Below are 21,101 nucleotides of genomic sequence, written 5' to 3' on the forward strand. Positions count from 1 at the left end.
TGTTGAATCCATGAATGTGAGAGACCTTCACAGCCTAAGAAAAGATTATGTCCAACGAGATGATGAATCTGTGATTAGTTGGTTAGTCCGTCTTTGGGATGCTGCAGGCGATGTTACACTTCTAGATGCTACTGAGGCAAGGCATTTAGGGACTGTGTCACGTGACCCAGATATCAACCAAACTATACGAGATGGGCCTGACTGCAGCAGCCTCTGGAGACGAGCTATCAGAGCTGCGAGGGACAGATACCTACATCCCGACGATCTCTATTCGCAACAAACCCAGTGGAGAACCATAGAACAAGGGATTCAACGCTTGAGAGAAATGGCAGTGGTAGAAATTGTCTTCCCAGAGGACATAGCAAACCCAGATCTGATTATAGACCCAGATAGGATAGAATGTACACCTGTGATGTGGCGGAAACTCCTAAAGCTTGGGCCATCAGGGTATGCTTCTGCTTTAGCCATTATGAAGCAAGATGACGGGCATGAGACTGTGCGTGATATGACAAGGAAACTCCGAGCGTATGCAGATGTTGTGCATAGCCCAATGAATGCAAGAATCTCAGCTGTGGAAACAAATCTGCAGAAACTAGAAAATAAGATAGAGAAGAATCATGAGAAACTCAGTAAAGAGATTAAAGACAGCCTTCTCCAAATCTCAGCAGTACAGACCAGAGGTTCTGCTACCCCACGCAGACGCTCTTCAGCTATGAGAACTGGATATATCCCTCGACATGAGTTGTGGTATTTCCTGTGTGACAGTGGAGAAAACATGAACAGGTGGGATGGACAACCCACTGCTGTCCTGGCACGACGAGTGCGTGAATTGAAGGAGGGCAAGACTCAGAGAAGGAACTCCACCAGAAGGGAAGTAGCTCTACTCAATATGTCTGATTCCGTTGAAGGAACCTCTAACACAAATACCCACCATGGTTAGTGGGGCCCTGCCTCTAGCCAGGTAGAGGCCAGGGAAAACCGAATTTTTTGGACAGTGTGGATTCGGTGGCCTGGCACATCAGAGCCACAAGAATACGAGGCTTTAGTTGACACTGGTGCACAATGCACGATAATCCCATCGAGACATGTGGGGACAGAACCTATTTCTATTTCCGGCGTTACAGGAGGATCACAAGACTTGACCCTCGTGAAAGCTGAGGTGAGCCTGACTGGAAGAGAGTGGAAAGAACATTCCATTGTGACTGGCCCAGAGGCTCCATGTATTTTGGGTATAGACTTCCTCCGAAATGGATATTTCAAAGACCCAAAGGGACTCAAGTGGGCATTTGGGATAGCTGCTGTGGAGACAGAGGGCATAAAACAATTGAACACCTTGCCTGGACTGTCAGAGAACCAATCTGCAGTAGGACTCCTGAAAGGGGAAGAGCAACAAGTACCAATTGCAACCTCGATTGTGCACCGCCGACAGTACCGGACAACTCGTGATGCCGTGATTCCCATTCACAAACTAATCCGTGAGCTGGAGAGCCAAGGGGTGGTCAGCAGGACCCATTCATCCTTTAACAGCCCCATCTGGCCTGTGCGAAAATCTGAAGGAGAATGGAGATTGACTGTGGACTAACGTGCCTTGAATGAGGTGACTCCACCTCTGAGTGCTGCTGTGCCAGACATGCTGGAGCTCCAGTATGAGCTAGAGTCCAAGGCAGCAAAGTGGTATGCTACTATTGACATTGCAAATGCATTTTTCTCCATTCCTCTGGCAGCAGAGTGCAGACCTCAGTTTGCTTTCACCTGGAGGGGCGTGCAGTACACCTGGAACCGATTGCCCCAGGGGTGGAAGCACAGTCCCACCATCTGCCATGGACTGATCCAGGCTGCACTGGAAAAGGGTGGGGCTCCAGAACATTTGCAATACATTGATGACATCATTGTGTGGGGGGACACAGCAGAAGAAGTATTTGAGAAAGGAAAGGAAGTAATCCAGATTCTCCTGGAAGCCGGTTTCGCTATAAAAAAGAGCAAAGTCAAAGGGCCTGCCAAAGAGATCCAGTTCCTAGGAGTGAAGTGGCAAGATGGACGGCGTCAGATTCCTACTGAGGTTATCAATAAAATCATCACAATGTCCCCCCCAGCCAACAAGAAGGAGACGCAAGCTTTCCTAGGTGCCATAGGCTTTTGGAGAATGCACATCCCTGAGTACAGCCAGATCGTGAGTCCTCTCTACCTCATAACCCGCAAGAAGAACGATTTCCATTGGGGCCCTGAACAGCAGCAAGCCTTCACCCAGATCAAGCAGGAGATTGCTCATGCAGTAGCCCTTGGCCCAGTCAGGACAGGGCCAGAAGTAAAGAATGTGCTTTACTCTGCAGCTGGGAGCCATGGCCTGTCCTGGAGCCTTTGGCAGAAGGTGCCTGGTGAGACCCGCGGTCGACCACTGGGATTTTGGAGCCGAAGTTACAGAGGGTCTGAAGCCAACTACACCCCAACAGAGAAAGAAATCCTAGCAGCATATGAAGGAGTCCAAGCTGCCTCAGAGGTAATTGGCACAGAATCACAACTCCTCCTGGCACCTCGACTACCGGTGCTGGGGTGGATGTTTAAAGCAGAGGTTCCCTCTACTCATCATGCCACCAATGGCACATGGAGCAAATGGATTGCCCTTATCACACAGCGTGCCCGTATGGGAAATCTGAATCGCCCTGGGATTTTGGAAATAATTACAAATTGGCCTGAAGGTGAAAATTTTAGTCTGACTGAGGAAGAGGAGCTGGAACAGGTGACCCGTGCAGAGGAAGCCCCACCATACAACCAACTGCCAGCAGATGAAACACGCTACGCTCTTTTCACCGATGGTTCCTGTCGTCTTGTAGGGACAAAAAGAAAATGGAAAGCAGCTGTGTGGAGCCCCACACGACGGGTTGCAGAAGCTAGGGAAGAAGAGGGGGGATCGAGCCAATTTGCTGAGCTCAAAGCCGTTCAGTTAGCCCTGGACATTGCTGAAAGAGAGAAATGGCCAAAGCTCTACCTTTATACTGATTCATGGATGGTAGCCAATGCTCTGTGGGGTTGGCTGGAAAAGTGGAAGAAGGCTGGTTGGCAGCGTAGGGGAAACCAATTTGGGCAGCTGAAGAGTGGAAAGACATCGCTAGTCGGGCAGAGAGACTACCTGTGAAGGTCCGCCATGTAGACGCCCATGTCCCCAAGAGTCAAGCTAATGAGGAACACCGAAACAACGAACAGGTAGATCAGGCTGCAAAGATAAAGGTGTCCCAGGTAGACTTGGATTGGCAGCATAAAGGAGATTTATTCTTAGCTCGATGGGCCCATGATGCCTCAGGCCATCAGGGCAGAGATGCCACCTATAAGTGGGCACGAGACCGAGGGGTGGATCTAACCATGGACTGCATCTCTCAAGTTATCCATGACTGTGAAACATGTGCTGCCATCAAGCAAGCCAAGCGGGTGAAACCCCTGTGGTATGGTGGAAGGTGGTCTAAATATAAGTATGGAGAGGCCTGGCAGATTGATTACATCACACTGCCTCAAACCCGCCATGGCAAGCGCTATGTGCTCACAATGGTAGAAGCCACCACTGGGTGGCTGGAAACCTACCCTGTGCCTCATGCCACTGCTCGTAACACCATCCTGGGCCTTGAGAACCAAGTCCTGTGGAGGCATGGTACCCCTGAGAGAATTGAGTCAGATAAAGGAACTCATTTTAAAAATAGCCTCATAAACAACTGGGCTAGAGACCATGGCATTGAGTGGGTGTACCACATTCCCTATCATGCACCAGCCGCTGGCAAAGTGGACCGGTATAATGGATTGTTAAAAACCACCCTAAAGGCATTGGGTGGGGGAACTTATAAGAATTGGGAGCGACATTTAGCAGAGGCCACCTGGTTAGTCAATACCCGAGGCTCCATCAACCGAGCAGGTCCTGCCCAATCTGAGCTTCTACATACAGTGGATGGAGATAAGGTCCCAGCAGTACATGCCAGAGGCTTGTTAGGGAAAACTGTCTGGATTGATTCTGCCTCACATAAAGACAAACCCATCCGTGGGGTTGTCTTTGCTCAGGGACCGGGGTGTACTTGGTGGATAATGCAGGAAGATGGAAAAACACAATGTGTCCCTCAGGGAAATTTAATTTTGGGTGAAGGCCACATGTAAGGTTGGGATGGCAACATACCACCGTTCACCGTTCGTGACATTATTTGTACATAGTTATGTGTATATATGTATATATGTATATATGTATATATGTATATATGTATATATGTATATATGTATATATGTATATATGTATATATGTGTATATATATATGTGTGTGTTTGAAGTTGGAAGATGTTAAGGTGGGCCTTAAGCCAACGCTATGGAATAAGGGGTGGAATGTCTTGGATTGATGATATGATAATCCTTTATCCCCTGTCGTTGGCTTATATGCCCAAGAAAGAAAAAAATGTGTAAAAATGTGTGGTCCTGTCTCTTTAACTGCACCCAGCCGCAGAGAGAAACGCGGGTTGTTTTAAAAACATTTTCTCCAAGCCTCGCTCCGGGAGAGGATTCGTCGCCCGGCAGAGACTGCGTGCTGGACGGGGGTCAGAGTGAGCTCTGTTCCCGTTTTTTCCATTCTTCTTCTTTTTTTCCTCGTTTAGACCCCTTCTCTTCGATCTGCTTTGCCACCCGGAGAGCCAGGAGGGCCAGAGGACAGCAGAGCTCTCCAGGGAGCTCCACCCGGCCCCGGGTGGGGCGAGGAGGAGAGGGACTGCGTCTGAGAAAAGGACTTTTTAATCAGGTTGAATAACTGCCTTTCACCTTGTTTTTTCCCCTTCCCCTGTGCCTTGTAGGGCACTCTGCGTGGTTTTGTTAAATAAATAGTTTTTTTCTTCACTTTCATCTGAGAGGTTCTGTTGTGGGTGGGGGAGGGGGTGTCGGGGCCCTTCGCTCTCGGAGGAGAGAGTCTTATCATTAACCCGGGACAATACAAGAGTTCGTTTTCGTCTCAATAAACCCGCTATCTCCCAAAACTTTACCAAGTGAAAAATTCAGATACTAAAAAAAAGTCTTAGAGATTTTGCAACAAAACAAACCCAAAAAACCCAAACACAAAACAAGAAAAAAACAACCAAACCCACAACAATCCAAACAAACTTCCCACACTTCAGTCAGCTTTAAGTTACAGAAAATTATTAGCAACAAATATGATACTTTAAAATGAGACAGCCTCATAAACTGTTCTATCTATATATCTCATTTAAATCGCAGCTTTGTCAAGTTAATTTAAGCAGCAATGGGCAACCCAATAGAAAAAAAAAGGAATTGCTATTAATTTCAGTTCTCTAAGATGCTAATGTATCAGAATAAGGAATATGACTTTTCTCAACTTTACCCTGAGAGCTGTTAATTACTCCTGCCCTCAAAAAACAAAAAAAGTCATTCTTCTCTTCTTCATCTTTCTACTATCTTCCCCAGTACTTCTTGCTGTTTTTTCCTGTGGCAAATTTGCTGTTGAGTGAAGATGTAGCCATGACAGGCAAAAGGAGACACCTTACTTTGAATGCAACTGCCATCTTAGACCAGAACAGATGTTATATAATTTTAACCCCTGATTTCTGCTAGTTTTATATGTCAAGCTGTGATGCTCAGTCAGCCTAAACATAGGAAAAAAGATGAAAAGTAGATGTTAAGTGGTAAGAGAACACACACAGCCTTTAAACAAAGCCACCCTGTTAGGAATACTGCGACCACCCAGTGGGTTAATGTGAAAAGAAATTAATTATCACAGAGAAGAATTTGGAGATATTTTGCAAAAGACGTTATTTGAAATCATGCTAGAGTATATTAATACCAACAGGATAGCAAGATTTTGCTATCTACAGAACCAACTCAGATGTGTTTGAATTACCTGTGCATCTTCCCAAATCAAAACACTGATCTATTGCAAACAGACAGAAACTCCTTCTAAGAAAGAACTTCAGCGTTTTAACATCAGATCCAGCAAACCAGAACAAATACAATGTTAAAATGGCTCATTGGAGAAGCATCTTGACTTGCACTCAGGAAACTGATCTCCTGATTCAAGACAAGAGCAGCACAAAAGTTGTTTCAGGGAAATTCTTTTCCATTTTGAGGTGATGTCATTTCAGGAAGACTGGAAAAATCAGCAGTGAGTAACATACCTTTCAGAAAGAAAAGAACTTTCATGAGGAGAACTTAATATTTGACATGTCTGCAGGCTGGCAGCAGCTGATGAGGGTAGTTGGCCCGATTGCAATTTGTCAGCAGCAGGTAAATTTGCATCATTTATAAGGTGACTGTCTATGTACTTTCTTCCAATTTTCGTACTCAGGATGTTCGTCAAGATAACTTTGGGTTGCCTGCCATATATATAACAATGAATCACAAATACTGCACTGCAATCTAGAGAATCAAACTTCTTGTTAAATTCACATATCCTAGAGGCTTGAAAATCACACATCAATATCTTTAGTCCCTCAGAGGTAAAAACCAAAACATAAAAGCAAACAAACAAACAAACATGCCGAAAAACTCATTAAACTTAAAATACAAGGAAAGCAGATAAACACAAAATATGACCCAGGTAAGAAAAACTAGCCATGTAATTTTACCTTAGCCAGATACAATGCTCACTGCATTGCCTCTAACATATCAAGCAGTATTCTTTAAAAATTGGTAAATGTTTATCTCTAAACAGCTTTCATATAGTATCTGTACACATCTCTCAGAACTCTGGAACAATCAATCTTGATTTTCCTGTGAACAAGAAGCCTCCAGTAAAACAGAGTAAATTTTCTCAAGCACTTAGTGAACAGACAGAAAAGTAGCACGTCCACAAAAGGTAGCCTTAGATTTTATTCCACTCTGCTGAGGTGGCACTCTACAGTATAGCAAGGCCCAGAAAAACAGCCCCAGGTGTCAAAACAGACAAGCATTAAAAATAAGCGAAGCAGAAACATGAAGATGCAACTCCCACTTGAACACACATGATGTGTAACAGCAACTCAACTTACTTCATACTATGCCACTGCAGCCAGCAAGTTTGTTGTATAGCCCATGATTTATTCACTTAATTTCTCAGACTGGGGTTAAAATTCTACCACTTCCATTGCAATTTATTTTGGATTAGGTTGTAAGGCTATGGCCTTTTTTAATCTGTTTTGAACAACACTGCCTTTTGGGTATTGACTGCATAATTCTCCTGGTGTCTGTATTCATCCAGAGAGCACACTCCAGCACAGACTGTGTGATGTCTGGGGAGCACTCAGATCTCCTCCTGCATCAAGATTTAAATTTGCTTTTAATCAGGAGACTACATTCCAGACAAGACTGCAGAGACTCACAGGGGATAAACAATTAAGATACAGCTTTAAGAGGCAATATCTAATACTGAAAACCATGTAGACTGGATGTAACCTCCGATAAAGGAAGCCCCTGAGCTGTCTATCATTAAAAGCTCAGAAAGAAAACCCAGAGGAAAAAAACATCCACTCTAGCCATACTTCTCCCTGAATACCTGCAACTGACCACTGCATCCAGGAGCGCAAAGAAGAAACCGGACTTGATATGTTTTTCTTCTGATCATTTATGCTAATTTCCCTATTTTCATAAGTAGTCTAAAGCAGTAACAGTGAAAATACACCTTGATGTCTTCTCTGAGAAAAGGGCTGCAGTTAAATTCAAGTGTATTCTTTTCATGAGAATAAAAAAAACCCCAAACATTTTGAGAATCCAATGGCTAAATAAGAATTAATTGGTCTTGACAGTACAGGATCATCTAGAAGCCATTTGGTCAGAAAAAAACCCACTAGAACATGCCTGGTACCACCTCTCTCAATGATTATCAAAAGGAACCAGGTACAAGTGAATTCAGTGATGTCAGACAAAATACAGTTTATGAACAAGGAAGCTGTGGTACAATAAAGAACACTTTCTCTTGAAGAAATAACTGCAAGGAAAATTATGTTGTTTAGTGACACAAGGCAAAGACAACATACCTTTTAGACAGAAAAAGACTTTGGAGAGTAGGGTTTAAAATCTGCCATATCTTTATGCTGGCAGCAGATGATGAGGGTGCTTGATGGGACTGCAGCCTGCCAGCATCAGAAAAATTAACACCAGTTTTAGGTTGCGCCTGTGTATATTTTCTTCCTATTTTCGTCCTCAGGACATTCGTCAAGATAACTTTGGGTTGCCTGCCATACATATAACAATACATTAATAATAGGGTGCTGGGAACTTTTTAAGACATACGAATTCAACAAGGATTTTCTATGAGTTTACTGTCTCTGCATCATACCTTACATCTTCACTAGAATTAAGGTCACTGCCCTGACAATTTACAAAGCTCTTTTCTTTGGAGAAGAGGAATCACAAACTCTTCTCTTGATCAGGACAGCCTTTCAATGTTTCTTCTTCTAGCATGAATGACTAACATATCCATATGCAATTCTGAAGAGATAAACGTCAAAATGGAAATTTTGGTGCATCTTGTTATCACAAAATGTTGGAAGTGGTGTCACTTTGGCCTTACAAGCTATTCTGAAACTGTACACTTGACGATTTGCAGGATATGAAAACAAGCGTGTATTTTGTGGCACCTTTAAAACCATTAATATTGTTTGTTCCCATATTGCAGATTAATTATGATCTTGCTGGGGGGGAAAAACGTCAGGAAGTTAGCACAAATCTCCCACTTCAGAAGCTCCAACTATTTCTATTCTATTTCACTAAACAAATTACTTAGAATTATGAATTACAAAGTCAGTAAAAATGCCTAACTGAAGTTCTTTAAAAGAGTATCTATACTTCAGTAATTCTGCTAGATTGGTACTGAAGTCTTCACACAAAGAATTAATTCTGCAATGTGGCCAGTAATATGGACAGTTTTCTTATAGAATGACAGGCATTGGAAAATGCTTGTAAAGATAACAGAAAATATTCCAATGTTGAGTGTTTAAACAGCATAATGACAGAAAAAGTCCACAGCAGGAGGTAAAGGAGTCAGAAGCACAGTTTCACTACCTATAGTTTGTTAGCCATGTTGAAAATTCAGGGGTGACATGCTTTGCTCACACTCACATCAGGCTAGACTTTAACAGACTCCAGGCTCCTCCATAATTTGGTTCACTCTCTGTTAGCACTGAATTTGTAATGTTTCTCATTCCCTTGATTTAAATGGGGTTAACAGATTTTAAGCAAGTACTTCAGCAAAAATTATCTTGTAATTTCCAAGTACATACATACACCATGAAGCAAGCTTTGCACTGGAAATCTATGCAAAGGAGAAGAATATTTAACAAACGAGGAAGTCAACAGCATACACTTGTCAGTGTCAGGCCAAGGCATCACTTCTTATGTGGCACCACGTTTTGACTGAAGTTTTTGAACTTGTTACGACCTAACCTTCAGAGCAGAAGTGGTATAAGAGCTTTCAATAGCTGCCCTTTCTAAAACAAGAATGGCCTCTGGCAGTGTTTCTTGAAAATCATTAAGATTGGGAGTATAATAGATTCAGGGAAAACATCTAAACTTAAGCCAGCCTGCACATCTGTAAACAATGGCTGAGACACAGATTCCTAAACTACTTGTTAAATTGTCCACAGAATAAAGTGAGCAACTCAAGCAAAAGACATTTCAAAAGATTAAAATAAGTGTCAAGCAGAAAGAAGCAAAGTGTACATTAAAAGCAAGTCCCACCAGCACACCCAGCAAGTAACTTGCACAACAGTAAAACTGGAGGCATCTTGGTGAAGGAAAATCAAAGGCAATTATTTCTGTTTCTAAAGCAAGTACCTACCATACTCTGTCTTATTTACCTCCCCAAACAGAAAAAATACAAAAGCAAAGGTATTGAAAACATACTCAGGCACACAATGATGGAATAAACAAAAAATGTATTATGAGAACTGCTGTTAGCTGTTCCTGGCAAGTTGCATATTGCTTTTCATAGGCAAAAAAAGAATTATCCTACCTTACTGTGGTGGTTTGACACTGGCCAAATGCCAGGCACCCCCGACAGCCACTCACTTGCTCTCCCCTGCCACAGCTGGGCAGAGGAGAGAAAATTTAATGAAGGGGTCATGAGTTGAGACAAGGACCAGGAGGAAACACTCCAAGGGCAAAACAGGCTCAACTTAGAAGTACGATGTGAATTTATTACCGACAGAGTCAGAGGAGGATAATGAGAAGTAAAATAAGCCTTTAAAGACACCTTTTTTCCCCAACCCCTCCCTCCTCCCCACCAACAGCACAGGGAGAAAGGGTGTGGGGTGGTTTAGTCAGCTCATCACTGAGCTCTCCCGCTGCTCAGAGAAAGGAGTCCCTCCCCTGTTGACATTGGGTGCCTCCCATGGGAGACAGTTCCCCGTGAATTTCTCCGATGTGGTTCCAAACCTCACAAGCAGCAGTGAGATTGGAGACTCCCAAAACTCCTCTATCAGGGATTGGCTCTGCTGGACATTGTGGAAGCTTCTAGCACCTTCTCACAGAAGCTACCTCTGTGGCCCCCCCGCTACCAAAAACCAGACCATGCAAAACCAACACACTCAAAACCACAAGACCAAAAGCTATTGTTTCTATCCCTTTGGGGAAAATGTTTTACTTCTATTTCACACAATAATCACAACTGCTAGATATGGTTCCTTTCTCAATGCCCATGTTGTGTACACACACCAGTGCTGTAAATGCTGCCTGCAATTCATTCAAATTTGTATTAGAAAGTGATCAAAATGAGACCAGGAAGCTACTGATTCATTTGGGACTAAATTACTATTCATTGTCTACACCACTATCTTCATGCCTGTATTTTTTACTAATAAACCCAAGTTCTGGGAAATATTTTGGAAGTGGGATGTCACATACTATTTGAGGGTTGCTCTCTCAGCTCCCATACAAGATGGGGATCTGTCTTTTGTTTACAGAATAAAGCCACTGTATTCAGCTATCTGAGCTTCCGCAGCATATGCACAGCTCAGGAGCTCCTTGACCTTTCAGGGCCCAAAGGAATAACATGATACACTGTCATTAATGGGAAACTCTGACTGACGCATTCACTACACTCTGCTATGAGGAAAGCCTCTGATTGTTCTCTTCCAGCTTCAAGGTCCTGACCTTTCATCAGCTGATGAGAAGTCAGAGACCAACAAACAGCAATCATCAACATCTCTGTAACCTCCTTGCTTTGCTGGACTAGGAAGTTATTACTGACCTAATGCACTTGTCAGGGCAAGAGGGACAAGTAAGTGAGTGATTGCCACAAAAACCTGACCATTATGGGGTCACTACCTGATTCAGCCGTGACATGTATTTCATTGAACATTTAAAACACAGGACCTGAAACAATCACACACATCTTATTTAAGTAGTGTCTCCATCCTCCCCCCTAACCAGGGAACTAACCTGCACCTCTCTGGGATCACAGACAAACCCCCTGGCACTCACCTTTCACAAGCCTAGGAGCAGAGCAATACAAGTGAGAGAAGCTGCAGTTGCTGCTACAAACCCCCACGACCTCACATGACAGCACAATTGACAGAAGCAATCGACTACTAAATGTTGTAATCCAGAATTTAAGTTAAAAAAAAAACCAAACCAAAAAACACGTGAAGGTAGGTTTGTGCTAATGTATCTCCTTTGTCCTTTCTGACTAAAATTAAGAGGCAGTAACAACCCTGAAGCAACACTTTAGATGAAGCATGTCTCCCTACACATCTGAGATTGGCTCCTATCAATAAAGTAGACTGGTTTTCAAATATCAGGAGCTAATAGAAATTTATTATTAAGACTTATTTCCTGCTTTGCAATGCAAAGGAAAAATTCCTCACTGGGAATAAAAACTATTGCATCAGAAAGACTTGCAGCATACAACTTCACTCTTTCCTCTTCTGAGTTTTGTCAGTTCTCAGACTCTTGCTCAACAAACACCACCTCTTTAGAATCAGTGTGTTTTATTACACAATGAAGTTACCGTGTGGATTTTGACTTACTGAGAAACACTGAGTACTCAAATGGAACACTTAGCACAAACTTTATTGCAGACAGGAGAGTAAATTTATTTTACAGAGAGCCTCCAGCTAGTCTCTAGACACACATCTTTTTTCAAGGAACTGGAAAAGGCATGGGTCCAATATCGAAATATTTACAATCTCTTTGTAGTATAAATCATTCCTCACTATTGTGCAGGTAACAATTTGGGTAAAACTTATGAAACACCCAAAAATGCTATTTGAAAGTCTCTCACATATAAAAATAAACATATTTAACAGAAAATTAATACATAACCGATCTAAAGGTATCTTTAAAAAAAAATAAACTCCTAAATATTGAAAGATCAGTTACTGAAAAACCTTTAGAGTTTGATATCTTGATAGCAGATCTCAACCATGTCACAACATAAATATAGCTCAGGAAACTGCAATTAACACAGCTTTTAAACTCTGTTAGCTTGACCCTGTGAGCCAGTCCCTCAGTTAAAAGTTACTGACAGAAGCTTTTTGAGGTAAGTACGTGTAAACCGACAGCTGTGCCTCTGAGGAGGTACGAAAAATAAATTCAGCATCTTTTACAATTTCAGCTCTTCCCTGAAACACTTTGAAGCATTCTGAATACACAGACCAGGCTAAACAATAACTATCCATAAATCATAAACCCACAGAACTCAGCAGTATTAAAATCACCTGCATTTTCATTACCTGTGCACTTTGTTTTTAACAGCCTCTCCTGATAAGAAACCACTTTTGGGCAAGTTTAGTTGTAGTTAGAAAATAGGGCAGAGAATGCTCACTCATTTATTTAGAATTAAGTGATCTGTGGGATAACAACTGTTTCATTAAGACAAACATATTCATTACATCACAAGGTCTTATATTTCCTAGCTGCTGCTAATAAATCTAGTTCTACATTTTCATTTCCATTTGTCAACTACAGCAAGTACAACTTCAAAGTTTTCTTGAATGAAGCAATTGCCTAGAGCTGAAAACTCTGCAGAAGATGATTTTATCACACAATATCATATCAGTAATTTGCTATAATCTTAAAGAAACCAAGATATTTGCGTTTGGCAACAGAATAAAGAAGTGGCACATCAGCAGTCTTGATTACTTACTTAAGTGCCTTGACAGTAACAGAGGTGAAAAAACTTATTTTTTTACTTCCTTCCACTACTAATCACTATATTATTAAAAAAAAGGGGGTTTTTTAATTGTTTTTAAGAGTTGATAAGGTTTAGGCTAGTGAGGGTGGACTACAGAACAAACAGGGATAAGAAAAAGAATTCTGGGAAGCTTCTTAAACATCTAAAGATATCTAGGGCTAGAATGACAATTTACACTTCGAGAGTAATGAACACCTTTCAGGACTCCAAGCAGGTCAACAAGCAGTAATTCCTCTAGTGAGTGCTACACTCTCCTGCTAATGTCAGAGTCTTGTGTTGTGATAACACAGACTAATGGTAACAGTAGCCATTAGACCACTGAAGCATGATTCTCTGAAGGTGAGCCACCCAACAGCCTGCAAACCATCTCCGCATGGCACAAATAATTAGGCAAAGACCAGAGGCGCCCATCTTCAGGAAAGACCGTGAAATGCTGAATATACAGAGAAACTAATTTTGAGATGGCTTCTTACCCAATTGATTCTTCATCATTAGAGTGGAGTCTACTGCAAGCCTTTTGCCTTTTTCCTTTTGTGGAAGGCTTTCTGTTGTTGGCACTTAATCGCCACTGAAACAAAACAAAATTGGCAGATTTCAATGGACATTAATACATCATAATGGATAATGCACTAGAAAAATGGGACAATGCCAGACACTGAAACAATGCAACTACCAAATATATCAAAGCCACAAAGAGCACATGCAGCAATTTTGCAAAGATTCAATTTTCTTGATTTAAAACATCCACATACCACCTGATCTTGAATAGAAGTTTTTTATCCTGAAGAAATATGACAATACAGGACAATTCCACTGTTTCCCTATTTAAAGGGGGACTATCTAAAATATGAGCTTAAATTTTAAGTCTGTTCTACATAACCACAAATATGTAAGATGCAAAAAGTAGAGGCAAACTCCATACATTTAGGCAAATTATAAAGGTGATAATATGGATATAAAAGATATAAAACTCTGAAAAGGAAAAGCAATTTGAAAGTTTAGTACTTAGGGGTGGCAAACCTCATAACACCAACACTTCATTTTTCCCAAATTCTCCTACCTTACCAGAAAGTACTTTCAAATTAATGAAGCCCCACCAAAACACAGCTATTGCTGCAATTCCAGAAATCCCCTGCCCTCTGCCATTACCAACTCCTAATCTTCTTCATTTCTTAAAATTCAAAATATAATAAACCCAAGAGATGTTTGCAAATTATGCCACTCAGGCTGAAAGCAGACAAACATCTTCATTTCTGACTAAGTGTGGGTCGAAAGGGCATGTGAAAAGCTCATGCCCACACATATTTTACAAACTTGAGTGAACACTGAAAGACATATCCCAAATCAAACTTTTCCCTACTATAGGGACTAACTCTAATGGAAAATTCCCCCATAATTAAAAAAGCTGGGAGGAAAAAATTGCCTTGAAGGGGCTTTCCTCCTCTTCCTGCCTTCAAACATCATCTAGTTTACCTCATATCACTGGTGTTCAAGCACAGGAGAGACCTATACATCCAAATCACTGAAAACTGCACAAAGTTTCTCAAGCAACGTGGTGAAAACTCTGACAGCTCACGCGCAAGCTTCTCTTTTAAAGTAGACCATAAAAACTAGTCAGAGTTAAAAACATATGAAACTCCCCACTGTCGCTGCTGAGCAGCTAGCAGAGTAATGAAAGCACCAGTTCTCAGTGGCAAGAAGGAATGACCTTTATTGTTTTGATTTCATCACATATATAGAGTTCTCAAAAGTCACCCAGATTGGTCAGTCAGAAGCCTTCCCCCAGGCCTGATTGGCCAGGCCTGCACTGTCCAAGTTCTGGGACACTGTTCCAATAACATCCAAACTTTATTTATAAAACACAAGAAGAATTCTCGTGGGAAAAACCTGTGCTAGCCACACCCCACCACATGGAAAAGTTCAAAATATATAGACAGCGGTAGGAAAAATAAGAAATGGAAAATTGGACAATATCCAGGAAATAGGAAGGAAATAAAGTATTTTTCACTTCACTCAATCAAATAATTATTTTTATAGAAGCAGAGAGAAATACAGAAAGAATTCCATGCAAGTGCTGTCTGGATCTGTCCAAGAGGTTTCTGCTTGCAACCACAGGAGACATTACCTCCCATTTCAAAACCTGACTGCAACTGGATGCTCTGCTCACTGCAAACATTACCAGTATAGAACACACTCCCACAGTGAGTCTCTATTGCAGCATTCTCAAATTACCTGGCCTGCCAAGAGACCTGGGTCACATTACCACCACTGCTGTAAGTAAAAAAAAAAAAATTCCTACCTTCCTTAACAACACCTTTAAACCTCCTCTGAGGGGAGCCTGTTTGTCCAGACCCACGATTCTGAAAAAACTAAAGCCAGCAACAAACTCTGGATGCTGAGCTGAACGAAACAAGAGTAGCAAAATATGTTTTCAACACCTGACATTTGAAATGCTTACTAAATTTGGAACAGATTTACAGAGGCAAGCATTTGCTTCTATATGTGACTGAGATGATCCAGACAGTCATTTTTGATAAATGCCATAAGTACCCTTTCAGTCTTCTGGTCTTAATACAGTTATTTCTGCATTAGCACCTAAGATTCTGTCAAGTCATACAGTATTTCATATATTCTCTTAAAAGCTTAAGCTCTTGTGATGCCATGCTGATTTTTGCCTTTTTCTTTTATGTATTACCTGTATTCTTTACACATATATTTGTAGCTATTGTATTAGTAGCTAGTCCCAGTAGTTTTCCCTACTTTTTTCCCTAGGCAGACAGACAAAACATATTTCAGGGCCCCAATTCTATCTTGGTTTTCTCTGGGAAGCAAGGATGAAAACAGCTCTTCAAGACACATTTTCACAAACAAGGTGTAGTTTCATCTGAGGGGAGGATTTAGAGAAGGTTGAAGCAGGGGAACATTACCTCACCTCTTATGTCTATAACTGGTACTTTTTGTCAAATATGCTAATTTGCTAAACTTATAAAACTGTATGGCTGAAGCTACCCATCAGGGGTGAGCTGGTGTGGACATTTGTTCCATATTTGCTCCTGACAGTTTCCAATGAAGACCAGCTTTTATATTGCCGCCTATGATAATATTATCTCCAAAGTGTGTTGTTTCATTTCTAGGGTCTTTAAAGCATCACTTGGATAACTGAAAACTCAATATAGAAGTTATTTCCATATCATATCAAAAAGTTTTGTAAGTGATCTGAATATAACCTATAAGTTCAGGAGTCAGAAGACAACTAAAAAAATAAATATCATATTTACCTCTGAATTAATGATTTTCAAGATAGTTCCAAACTACACCTGAAGGTGAACTCTGCTTTTCAATGATTTAGGCTGCAAACATGGCACTAAGACTCCCACTTCTGTAAATTTATGCTTGCAAGCAGATTTCAGACCTACACGCTTGTCTCTCTCAAGACAAGCTGGGTTAGCTATTGGTCACAAGGCAACACTTGGTGTTGAAAAAACTCAGCCTCCAAAACTAAACCAAAGCCACGTAACATTCTCCTACACACTTTACACTCTAAAGAACTTCTCTTTACCTCTTTTAAAGGGTAGTCACAATCGTGGGAGCCTGGGAGCCTTGCCAAAGGGGACTGAACTTGGACATCCTCTGACTTGGTGCCTGTTTTCTTCTTTGGTATACGAAACTGAAAATAGATGATGTTACACACATGGTAAAACTAAATTATCCACCGGTGCTACAAGCTGATATACAGCCATGTGCAAAGTTTTCCTAGCTGTTGGGTACAATAAAGTTCTAAGGGAAGCACTGACCTGTGACATTATTTTAAATGCATTCCTCATTAATGCTTGACCCCAAGTCATGTGTCATACAACAAGATGAGCTAGTTTTAACACATGAACCATCTCAAAAAGTTCTTCCTATTTCATTAACTTTACAACTTCAAATGTGCCAAAGAGGTGACAACCCATCTACTGGCACAGTTTTCTTAGTTCACTCTGATTTGTTTACACTCCAGTTCAATTGTCTCATCTTAGAGAATGATAAAGAGAAAACAAGATAGCTGAATGTCATCACCAGGTTTGCCTCCTCAAAAGAAAAAATTGAGGATGAAGAACAATTGCATCTTTCAATAGTACAAGTATTTCGATATGATAATTTTGCATCAAACAGATTTTGATGTAGTCAAAATTGTCAGCTATTGTCAATGCCAACTCTTGCAGAAATGGAGCCAGCATTCTGAAATTAATTATTGAAAGAGAAAGCAGTAATCCATAGAAATTCACCAGTTCAGAAAAAAAATATATACAGGAAAGAAGGTTCCTTCATTGAATAATCAAACCAAAAATGGTGAAACTAAATTTCTGTTAGTTGATCAAAATAAGGAAACAGGATATTTCCTGTAAGTTAATTAAACCAGTTAAAATAACATCAACTGAAAGCATAAAATGTAAGTATTGCTATTGCTCAAGGTATCCTGAGAAGCAAAACCTGCCATTGCAAATACAACCAGATGAGAATGTATCAGAGAGGAATGCAACATTTACATCTTTCAGACAACTGAATCTCCTCAGCCAAGAAAAAGCTGAAGCTACTCCATATGATGGAAACTGTAAGTGTCCTCTGAACTTGATTTGCAAGCCACCAGATGCCTTACATTGAAACATGAAATTACAAGCAGAGATTCCAGAACAGCGACACTAACAACTTAATTATTAACACCTCAACTGCACTCATTAGCTCAGCAGGTAGTCCTTCAGACAGACCACAGTGAAGCATGCTGCACCATAATGAGATAATACTTCAATCCTTCAGTCTGAGTCGTGAGCACTCTTACTCCTTCTCTACCCTTCTTTGAAACAAAGATTGAAGATTTTTTGTAATTAGGCCTGAATTTCTATACAGTATCTCAAGCTGCTTTTGCTGGTCAAACACTGTAACAACAAATATGCCTTTAATAACTGATTCCTCACACTCTAAAGGATACAGATGTTATATACAGGCAACAACTTCTCAAACAACTACCTCCCTTCCTTTTCAATCAACACATAAGAATTGAAACAAGACATTTTCTTATTCAGGAACTTTTAAAGATGGATTGTTTCAAATGTGTGTGCTTGGGGTTGTTTTAGAAGTGGCCTATAAACACAATTATCTGTCAGAATGCATGTTTCTGATCTGTGCTTTAATGGCTATGTACACATTTCTTACTTCAGACCTCTATCTGCTGCCTGACTAGCAGCTTCTGCTATGAGATTCCTAAGAGCACACAGTTCCCTAGAATTTTTAAATACATTTAAAACTATACAGGTTCTGATAAGCTCTGTCTTGACATAACAGACAACATTAAGTACAGGTAAAGTCAGACTCAGTAAACAAGAAGAGACAACTGACAAAGGGATAAAAAGCACAAGAATCATTAACCAGCAACATTTCCATCTCACCGTACAGCATCTTCCCAATGCTTGCACTCAAGAAGATGTTGGTTTACAGTGCCCACAACTATCTTACAGAACAAGCACAAAGTCAAGAGGCAAAGAAAGGTCTGAATCTATGCTAAACACAAGGTATGCAGTTGCCTCAGCTTTTCCCAAATCAAAAGTGATTAACTCTACACATACATGTGCATACGCACTCAGCAGACTCCTCATCTAAACCAGCAATACTTTTCTGAAGGTTCCCACCTGTAGGAGCAAGGGTCAGAGAAAGTGCATAAACACAGTGCTAGAAACAGCTTATTTCTAAACCACTAGATAGCCTAGACCTTACCCAATCACACCAGTTCTTGTGTCTACCATTTGTCTGCATCAGTACTTCCACTCGCAGAAACTACTACTAATAGTGATATTTTAGGAAAAAATATACACTAGCATAAGAAGCCTCTTAGCACATCTCTGCAGACAACAAAGTTTTACACAGTTTTGCAGCTAGTCTACTTACTTCAACTCGCTCTAAAATTTTAGATGTTAGCCTAGGTCTTAAAATAACTTGGAAAACACCCTGTTTATGTGTAATCAAAAGCTAAGCCTATCAAGCATTAGCAGATGTTCAACAGTAGACATCAGTATTGACTGCTACCACAATAAACAGTTTCCCAAGAAAACATGTTCCAACAAAGCAAAAGTTAGATCAGTGAAGAATGAATTTGGTTGTGCAAACACATCAGAACACCCTAGGATACCCACAGCCTCCAAAGAAATGGTTAAAAATTTTAGGAACACTTACACTGACATGACTTGAAGATGATGTTCTTCCTGACATGATTTTCTCCACTGAAAAAAAAAAAAAAGAAACAAACTGAACAGTTTCTGATTTATTGATTAAGAGGGAAGCAGGACCACACTAGTAGGTACTAAGAAAGAACAAGAAAATATTTTTTGAGCAAACTAGCACAAAGAAAATAAATGCATAAAATGGCTTGGGTTGGATGGAACTTTTAAAAGATCTTACAGTCCAGCCGTCCTGCCATGGGCAGGGACATGTTTCATTTGATCAGGTTGCTCAAAGCTTGTTCAAACTGACCTTGAACACTTCCAGGGATGGGGCATCCACTGCATCTCTGGGCAACCTGTTCCAGTCTCATCCTCATTGTAAAAAATATTTCTCCCTTATGTCCAATCTACAGCTACCCTCTTTCAATTTATGACCATTTCCTCTTGTCCTGTCTCTACAGGCCTCGGTAAAAAGTAATTGAAAATCACAACACAAAACAGACACACACTGGGGCAAGGCTCTCAAGAGTCAGCATGGACAGAACTATTAATGAAATTGCCACTAGAATTTATCCTTAGCTAAGACATTTACTGACTAACTCTTCGCTGCAAGCACACAACTAATTAGCAGATCACACTTGGACTATAGAGTGAAAAGGCATTACAGAAGACATCTGTACCACCACAAGGGCTCCAAGAATAAATAATATTCAAGGATTCCTGTAAAGTATGTAAAATCACCACTGGAAGAACACGGTTTCAAAGTGTCCAGCATTTATAGGTGTTTATTCCCTTTATACATATTCCACATGACTCTGGCATAAGCCCTTCAAACCGCACAGCTAGTTTGGAGTCTATCAAGAAGCCGAGTTCAGGGACTTTCACTTATCTCGGCCGTTTTTCAACTTCCAGCCGTAGTCCACCAGTGTGGAGAACAGCAACATCCACAGACTGATAACGAAAACCAAACACAGCCTGTTCCGACGCCTGCGACGAGGGAAAGCCGACAAGCGGGGCCGCCTGGCAGCTCGGGGAGAACAGGCACCACCCAGGGCGGGCGGCAGCGCCGGGACTGTCACCGCCTGAGCCCGGGCTGTCACCGCCTGAGCACCGCGGGCTGTCACCGCCTGAGCCCGGACTGTCACCGCCTGAGCCCGGACTGTCACCGCCTGAGCACTGCGGGCTGTCACCGCCTGAGCACCGCGGGCTGCCACCGGCTGAGCACCGCGGGCTGCCACCGGCTGAGCACCGCGGGCTGTCACCGCCTGAGCCCGGGCTGTCACCGCCTGAGCACGGCGGGCCCCGGCTCCCCCAGCCCCAGCTCCTCCCGCTAGGAGAGGAACGGGCTTCCCTCTGACAAATGCGCGATTCCCGAGGGCCCGGGCCAGCTATTCCACCTTTCCACCCTCCTCAGCCTTCTCCCAGAGGAGCAGCAACACCGCCACCAGCCCTCTGCCCGTCCCTCGGAGCCCTCAGTCCAACGGCGCTGCCGGCTTCACTCGCTCGTCAGAGACAGCGCGGCCGCCCCGCGGGGTCAGCAGCCGCGCAGGCCCCCCGAGACGCTGCCGGCCCTGCCTTCCTGCTCCCTGCAGCGCCGGAGGGCCGGCAGCGAGCGGCACCGGCAGCAGCACACCGCACTCAGTACTCACCGCCACACCCGGAGCTGTTTACCCGAGCCCCGCCGCCGCCTGCGCAGCCTCCCCGGCTACTTCCGGGCCGGGCACCGCCCCGCCGCAGCCACCGCCCGCCCGGCCCGGGAGCTGCCCTCGGC

General features: G+C 42.1%; 1 protein-coding gene across 11 annotated transcripts in view; it reads right to left on the reverse strand.

Annotated features, from left to right (window-relative positions):
- The window catches only part of SENP7 (SUMO specific peptidase 7), a 48,424-nt gene extending 27,339 nt beyond the window's left edge, over window positions 1–21,085 (reverse strand). For 2 of the 11 annotated variants that reach the window (XM_085072297.1, XM_085072270.1), the window contains exons 1-6: window positions 20,980–21,085; window positions 19,344–19,390; window positions 16,696–16,803; window positions 13,610–13,704; window positions 7,981–8,178; window positions 6,145–6,342 (exon numbers count right to left, since the gene is read on the reverse strand). In XM_085072297.1, the coding sequence (XP_084928423.1) occupies window positions 6,145–6,342; window positions 7,981–8,178; window positions 13,610–13,704; window positions 16,696–16,803; window positions 19,344–19,379 (635 nt within the window). In that variant the 5' untranslated portion in view covers window positions 19,380–19,390; window positions 20,980–21,085. Of the gene's footprint in view, window positions 1–6,144; window positions 6,343–7,980; window positions 8,179–13,609; window positions 13,705–16,695; window positions 16,804–18,739; window positions 18,803–19,343; window positions 19,391–20,727; window positions 20,925–20,979 lie in introns of those variants that run through there. The other 9 variants (XM_085072286.1, XM_085072325.1, XM_085072278.1 and 6 more) reach the window with 9 other exon arrangements.
- Between the last annotated feature and the right edge of the window lie 16 nt (window positions 21,086–21,101).

This window comes from Lichenostomus cassidix, chromosome 1, assembly GCF_008360975.1.
Source record: "Lichenostomus cassidix isolate B80296 chromosome 1, HeHo_3.0, whole genome shotgun sequence".
Classification (NCBI taxonomy): domain Eukaryota; kingdom Metazoa; phylum Chordata; class Aves; order Passeriformes; family Meliphagidae; genus Lichenostomus; species Lichenostomus cassidix.